This window comes from Podarcis tiliguerta (assembly GCF_965153285.1).
Source record: "Podarcis tiliguerta genome assembly, chromosome: 1".
In the NCBI taxonomy this organism is placed as follows: Eukaryota; Metazoa; Chordata; class Lepidosauria; order Squamata; family Lacertidae; genus Podarcis; species Podarcis tiliguerta.
In genome coordinates this window covers 128,318,548-128,326,568 of record NC_139534.1, presented here as the reverse complement: position 1 = coordinate 128,326,568, position 8,021 = coordinate 128,318,548, and the positions used below count along the sequence as shown (strand labels likewise).

The window sequence follows — 8,021 nt, the reverse complement described above, 5'->3', positions numbered from 1 at the left end:
GGCAGGAGCAGGGACCGAGCAACGGGAGCTCACCCCGTCACTGGGATTCGAACAGCCGACCTTCTGATTGGCAAGTCCTAGGCTCTGTGGTTTAACCCACAGTGCCACCAGTACTATTGGCAAAAAGAGAAATGCTTCTCTGTCTACTTTCCCAGCTTGCACATTGTTTTAGTTTGTTTGTTTGATGCCATTTCATAAAGCCTCTATCATTTCACCCCTTTCTTAGACCCTCCCCCAGTGCCAGATTTATGGATAAGCTAGCAGTTCGAAAGCACGTCAAAGTGCAAGCAGATAAATAGGTACTGCAGCGGGAAGGTAAACGGTGTTTTCGTGCGCTGCTCTGGTTCCACATGACCTGGAAGCTGTACGCCAGCTCCCTTGGCCAATAAAGCAGGATGAGCGCCACAACCCCAGAGTCATCCGCGACTGGACCTAACAATCAGGGGTCCCTTTACCTTTAAACAAGCTATAGCTTAGGGCCCCACTCTCTTGGGGGCCCCCAAAAAAAATTAAAGGGGAAAAAACTGGATGTACATTTCCAAAATACAAGATAAAAAACCCAATAAAATAAAACCTACATACAGCAACAGTGCTTTGTGTTGTGTAGGCTCCTCTGATGTAAGTCATGGGCCCCGCCTGCTAGCCTGCTCCCTAAAATATCACTGGTTTGCTCATTTCTGTCTCAATTACTTTGATAAAACACATATTTTGTTATGTGCAAATGGCTTTAGATACCTACTAGGTCCATCAATTACCATATATAGCATATATTCAACAGAAAAAAACAGCGACCATTTGTTGTTGACAAAGGACAGCTGGACGTATAAAGGGCCCCATTACCTTCAGTAGCTGAAGGCCTCATCAAACCTAAATCTGGCCCTGCCCTCCCCCCATTTTTTTTAACAAAGTAAGCAACCAAGAGCTTGGCTTTGCTTCCACCCATAGACCGCTCAGCTTAGATTCTCTTCCTATATTTCATTATTTCCCCAAGAGTTGTTTTCTACGTGTTGTCCACAGCTCCTTCACTTTGTGCTTTGCTGAAAAGTCTCCCGGCCCGTTTTCATTTGTCTCAACCCCCGAAGTTCCTTCTTCAGGTGTTTCACAGCTTGCAAAATGCTGCTCTGCTGGGGCTCATCTGCTGCTTTCTCCGTGTAGAGGAGGAAGTGCTTGATGGCTTCTGACAACAGCAGTTCCGGGTCTTCCCTTTCCGGCTGAAGGTGCAACATCCTCTCGCAGGCAATCGCGTAGTTCTTGTGCCAGTTGACCGGGTGCACTTTGTGGGTGCTGACGATCTCCCTGTACAGCTAGGGACAATGTGGGGGGGGGGACACTCAGTTTTGAAGGCTCTTCCGAACAGGATGGATCTGATTTAAATCACTAGTCAAATATTTACAACCAGATGAAGGTTTCATTTTGAGAATAATAAATTTTTCAGAGTAGTTTTTACAGTTACAGTGGTACCTCTGGTTACGTACTTAATTCGTTCCAGGGGTCAGTTCTTAACCTGAAACTGTTCTTAACCTGAGGTATCACTTTAGCTAATGGGGCCTCCTGCTGCCGCCGCCACCGCGCAATTTCTGTTCTCATCCTGAAGCAAAGTTCTTAACCCGAGGTACTATTTCTGGGTTAGCGGAGTCTGTAACCTGAAGCGTCTGTAACCCGAGGTACCACTGTATATCAAAAATTACTGATTTGGTTATACTGTTAGAAATACATAGACCGATCATTATGAAATTATTGTGAGGTTTAGTAAGTTACCGTATACTGGCTGGCGAGCAGAGAAAGGGGCGAGCCAGGGCTGCCCCGACCTTAAATTCACCTGGTGGGACTGCCCCCCCCCCCGCCAGCCGATTGGCTGGCCCGGGAGGAGGCGCATATTAATGGGACTAGGGGGAATCCCTGACTCCCGCAGGGCTTTCCTGCCCCCGCGAGACTGTAGTCGCGGGACGGCAGCCCGCAACCCCACCCCCTCTCTAGGTTGGGAGTGGCTTTACCGTATACAGTGGTACCTCGGGTTACTTACGCTTCAGGTTACATATGCTTCAGGTTACACACTTTGCTAACCCAGAAATAGTGCTTCAGGTTAAGAACTTTGCTTCAGGATGAGAACAGAAATTGTGCGGCGGTGGCAGCAGCAGGAGGCCCCATTAGCTAAAGTGGTGCTGCAGGTTAAGAACAGTTTCAGGTTAAGAACGGACCTCCGGAACGAATTAAGTATTTAACCCGAGGCACCACTGTATATCCGAGTATAAGCCGACTTTTTCAGCACATTTTTTATGCTGAAAAAGCCCCCCTCGGCTTATACTCAAGTGTGGCGGGCGGCGGCGGCTGCGCGGTGCCCCTCCCAGCCGCGGCTCCTATGCCTGCTCTTGCAAGTGGTAGAGGCGGCGGCAGAGGGACAAGTGGCCTGAAAGGAGCCCCCTGTTCCTTCCTCCTTCTCTGCCTATGCCGTTGGCGGCGGCGGAGGAACGAGCAGCCCGAAAGCAGCCCTTTCTTCCTCCGCTGCTGTCGCCACCACCCATAGCTGTCAACGTTTCCCTTTTTTTAAGGGAAAGTCCTTTATTCCGAATAGGATTCCTCGCAAGAAAAGGGAAAAGTTGACACCTATGCCACCACCAGGTTTGTGGTGTGGTGAACCGGCTTATACTCGAGTCAATAAGTTTTCCCAGTTTTTTGTGCTAAAATTAGATGCCTCTGCTTATATTCAGGTCAGCTTATGCTCGAGTATACAGTGGTGCCCCGCAAGACGAATGCCTCGCAAGACGGAAAACCCGCTAGACGAAAGGGTTTTCCGTTTTTCAATGCGCTTCGCAGGACGAATTTCCCTATGGGCTTGCTTCGCAAGACGAAAATGTCTTGAGAGTCTTGAGATTTTTTTCCCGCTCCCCACCCCCTTTTTCTAAGCTGCTAAACCGCTAATAGCCTTTTAGCAGCTAATCCGCTAATCCCTTAAACCTTTAATAGCTGCTAATAGCCGCTAAACCGCTACTAGCGCTAATCCGCTAATCCGCTAATAGGGTTGCTTCGCAAGACAAAAAAACCGCTAGACAAAGAGACTCGCGGAACGAATTAATTTCGTCTTGCGAGGCACCACTCTACACGGTAACTTTATATTTGGAACACTTTTCCACTGCAGTTTATTAGAAGGAGAAAAATAATAATTTCCTTAATAACAATTTAAACAATCTATTTAACTAAAACAATAACATCATAGCATATGTATGCATGTTTGTTGACTAATGTGTCAAACTTTTTTTTTGTAAAAAAAACTTAGACTGAGTTTTAGCACACATGAAAAACTTAAAACTAATTCTTATTTCCTGATGAATAGCCTTTGGACAATAATGTACCGTATTTTTCGCCCTATAAGACGCACTTTTTCCCCTCCAAAAATGAAGGGGAAATGTGTGTGCGTCCTATGGGGCGAATGCAGGTTTTCGCGGAAGCCTGGAGAGTGAGAGGCGTCGGTGCGCACCGACACCTCTTGCTCTCCAGGCTCCAGGAAGCTATCCGCAAGCCTTGCGCACCTGGGGGGAGTTCCCCTGGGCGCGCAAGGCTTGCGGGCGGCAGCCTGCAGCGTGGAGCACGGGGCGCCCTTCGGAGGACGCCCCGTGCTCCGCGCAAGCGTCAGCAAGCCTTGCGCACCGGGGGAGAACTCCCCCCCGCGCGCAAGGCTTGCGGGCGGCAGCCTGCAGCGCGGAACACGGGGCGCCCTTCGGAGGACGCCCCGTGCTCCGCGCAAGCGTCAGCAAGCCTTGCGCGCCGGGGGAGAACTCCCCCCCGCGCGCAAGGCTTGCCGGCGGCAGCCTGCAGCGCGGAACACGGGGCGCCCTTCGGAGGACGCCCCGTGCTCCGCGCAAGCGTCAGCAAGCCTTGCGCGCCGGGGGAGAACTCCCCCCCGCGCGCAAGGCTTGCCGGCGGCAGCCTGCAGCGCGGAACACGGGGCGCCCTTCGGAGGACGCCCCGTGCTCCGCGCAAGCGTCAGCAAGCCTTGCGCGCCGGGGGAGAACTCCCCCCCGCGCGCAAGGCTTGCGGGCGGCAGCCTGCAGCGCGGAACACGGGGCGCCCTTCGGAGGACGCCCCGTGCTCCGCGCAAGCGTCAGCAAGCCTTGCGTGCCGGGGGAGAACTCCCCCCGGCGCGCAAGGCTTGCGGGCGGCAGCCTGCAGCGCGGAACACGGGGCGCCCTTCGGAGGACGCCCCGTGCTCCGCGCAAGCGTCAGCAAGCCTTGCGCGCCGGGGGAGAACTCCCCCCCGCGCGCAAGGCTTGCCGGCGGCAGCCTGCAGCGCGGAACACGGGGCGCCCTTCGGAGGACGCCCCGTGCTCCGCGCAAGCGTCAGCAAGCCTTGCGCGCCGGGGGAGAACTCCCCCCGGCGCGCAAGGCTTGCCGGCGGCAGCCTGCAGCGCGGAACACGGGGCGCCCTTCGGAGGACGCCCCGTGCTCCGCGCAAGCGTCAGCAAGCCTTGCGCGCCGGGGGAGAACTCCCCCCCGCGCGCAAGGCTTGCGGGCGGCAGCCTGCAGCGCGGAACACGGGGCGCCCTTCGGAGGACGCCCCGTGCTCCGTGCAAGCGTCAGCAAGCCTTGCGCGCCGGGGGAGAACTCCCCCCCGCGCGCAAGGCTTGCCGGCGGCAGCCTGCAGCGCGGAACACGGGGCGCCCTTCGGAGGACGCCCCGTGCTCCGCGCAAGTGTCAGCAAGCCTTGCGCGCCGGGGGAGAACTCCCCCCGGCGCGCAAGGCTTGCGGGCGGCAGCCTGCCGCCCGGCGCATGGGGCGCCCTGAAGCAGAGCGCCCTCGCGCCGGGCAGACATCGGCCAGCCCCACAAGCTCGGGGGACAGCGGGGAGGCGCAACGCCGCCATCCCGCTCCTCCCTGACCTGGTTTTGGGGGGGAAATAAAGGGAAAAAAATTTTTCCTTTATTTCCCCCCCAAAAAAGTAGGTGCGTCCTATGGGACGGAGCGTCCTATGGGACGAAAAATACGGTAACTTAAATAGAAAACTATCCGTAGAAACATTTTCCCTCCAAAAACATTTTATTTTAAAAATCCGATTTAAATTTTAAAAAATTGATTTAAATAGAAAAAAATCTGATTTAAATAAAAAAACTTTAAAAATTTTTTTTTTTAAAAAAACAACATTGATTTATATCCACCCTGCTTCTAAAACATTTGCAGAAAACCTGCAGAAATGTCGCATGTTCATACCATGCCCTCATTTTTCTCAAATTTTAAACTAACACTCAGGTTATTTTTTTTAAAGGTCACGCTTGATGCACCAAATATCCATAAAAAAAGTTATGTATTCGTTCAAATCTGCAGAAAAGTAGTACATGTTGAACAAACACACACCGTAAGACACAGCTCAATCTGATGCATATCTATGCAGAGGGAAGTCCCGCTGAATTCAACAGGACTTACTCCCAGGTAAGTGTGCACAGGATTGAAACCTTTGAGGTTTTGTGCCTGCAGCTGACAAAGCCTCAGGCAGTAATTGGCTGTGCTGCTGTGATGCCACAGGAAGACTGGTCCAGCAGAGCAAAAAGGAAGGGAAATGAGAGAGCTTTGGAAAGGAAGATGGTAGGGAAGGGAGCGAAAAATGGAAGTTTCCGTGGGGATCATAGAATCATAGAGTTGGAAGAGACCACAAGGGCCATCGAGTCCAACCCCCTGCCAAGCAGGAAACACCATCAGAGCACTCCTGACATATGGTTGTCAAGCCTCTGCTTAAAGACCTCCAAAGAAGGAGACTCCACCACACTCCTTGGCAGCAAATTCCACTGTCGAACAGCTCTTACTGTCAGGAAGTTCTTCCTAATGTTTAGGTGGAATCTTCTTTCTTGTAGTTTGGATCCATTGCTCCGTGTCCGCTTCTCTGGAGCAGCAGAAAATAACCTTTCTCCCTCCTCTATGTGACATCCTTTTATATATTTGAACATGGCTATCATATCACCCCTTAACCTCCTCTTCTCCAGGCTAAACATGCCCAGCTCCCTTAGCCGTTCCTCATAAGGCATCGTTTCTAGGCCTTTGACCATTTTGGTTGCCCTCCTCTGGACACGTTCCAGTTTGTCAGGGTCCTTCTTGAACTGTGGTGCCCAGAACTGGACACAGTACTCCAGGTGAGGTCTGACCAGAACAGAATACAGTGGCACTATTACTTCCCTTGATCTAGATGCTATACTCCTATTGATGCAGCCCAGAATTGCATTGGCTTTTTTAGTTGCCGCGTCACACTGTTGGCTCATGTCAAGTTTGTGGTCAACCAAGACTCCTAGATCCTTTTCACATGTACTGCTCTCAAGCCAGGTGTCACCCATCTTGTATTTGTGCCTCCCAGAAAGGTCAGAAAGCAGGACAGCACTCCATCATACACACTAAGCCTTCCTCTCTGCTTCTTTGAGTTAAAGAATACAAGGTACCTACCTTGTAAGCGTATGTATAAAGCTGGGCTTTCACATCCGTAGACACACGAGCCGTTTCCGCTAGGTCAAAAATGAAGAAGGCTGTCTTCATCCTGCAAAAAAGTGGAAGCTGTTAGGAGCTCAGCCTACACTCGAGTAGGACCCTGGCAGAGACACATGCCCGACTGGCACGTTCTCTCCCTCCTGGTCGATCGTTCGGGAGCTTCAAAAGCTTTCGTCAGCCCGAACGTCACAGCGACCGATGCCAACCGACACCGGCACACTTAGGGATCCGCAGAGTTTGCGCATCATGCGTAACAGACCTCAGCAACTCAGCATTTTGGCTAATCTACTTTATTTACCTATAAACACACACGGAGCACTGCAACATGGCTCCCTCTCTCTCTAGCATCAGACAGCAAAGAGAAAGAATAAAAAACAATAGTCCCACTTCACAGAACACAGTAACACAAACATCCTGTCTCTGTCAATTCCCACTCTGTGGAGTCAAAACATACACTGTCATGTGATAGACAACAATCCCATGACTGCAATCACGGAGCAGGAATTCTAACAGAAGCACATTACTGTCAGGGTTAGGGTAAAGGTAAAGGTACCCGTGCCCGTACGGGCCAGTCGTGTCCGACTCTAGGGTTGTGCGCCCATCTCACTTAAGAGGCAGGGGGCCAGCGCTGTCCGGAGACACTTCCGGGTCACGTGGCCAGTGTGACGAAGCTGCTCTGGCGAGCCAGCACCAGCGCAGCACACGGAAACGCCGTTTACCTTCCCGCTATAAAGCGGTACCTATTTATCTACTTGCACTTAGGGGTGCTTTCGAACTGCTAGGTGGGCAGGAGCTGGGACCGAGCAACAGGAGCTCACCCCGCCGCGGGGATTCGAACCGCCAACCATGCGATCGGCAAGCCCTAGACGCTGAGGTTTTACCCACAGCGCCACCCGCGTCCCTACTGTCAGGGTTAAAGGTTCTTTAAATACCAGCTGGTGCCCCTGAACCAGGGTTGGCTGAGGACACGGAGCCAGAGAAACTATGCCAGAGATGTGGTGCCCAAGATGGTGGCAGTAAAGAATAATAAAATTCTAGAGTTGGAAGGGAACTCTAGGGTCATTATTCTAACCCGCTGCAATGCTGGAACCTCAACATGCAGGGGCCCCCATCCAATTTGAAACCGTACAGGACCCTGCTTAGCTTTGCAAACAGGCTAGCAGTTGTATTGCTGTATTATTGCTGGGTTGGGGCTAAGCAAAGGAGGCTTCCAAGCAGCCTTCCTCTACTTGACGGGGTTGGACTACAACTCCCATCATCCCTAGCTAGCAGGACCAGTGGTCAGGGATGATGGGAGTTGTAGTCCAAAAACAGCTGGAGACCCAAGGTTGAGAAACACTGCTTGAAAGTATTTGCATTCACAAAGGTTCACGCAGACACTATTTGCACCTGGCTGCAGGTCACCAAATGCTGCTTCCTATATTTCTCCAATGCCTTCATTGTGTCACCTGCTTATTAATTACAGAAATGCAATTGCAGAGTTGGAGGGGACCCCAGGGTCATCTAGTCCAACCCCTGCATTACCGGAATCTCAACACCCAGTTCCCCCATCCAATTTG

General features: G+C 52.1%; 1 protein-coding gene across 1 annotated transcript in view; it reads right to left on the bottom strand.

Annotated features, from left to right (window-relative positions):
* Positions 1–908: 908 nt before the first annotated feature.
* Positions 909–8,021, bottom strand: part of TMEM260 (transmembrane protein 260) — a 73,114-nt gene continuing 66,001 nt past the window's right edge. The window contains exons 15-16 of the mRNA XM_083440758.1: positions 6,421–6,511; positions 909–1,304 (exon numbers count right to left, since the gene is read on the bottom strand). Of these exons, the coding sequence (XP_083296884.1) occupies positions 1,023–1,304; positions 6,421–6,511 (373 nt within the window). The 3' untranslated portion in view covers positions 909–1,022. The remainder of the gene's footprint in view (positions 1,305–6,420; positions 6,512–8,021) is intronic.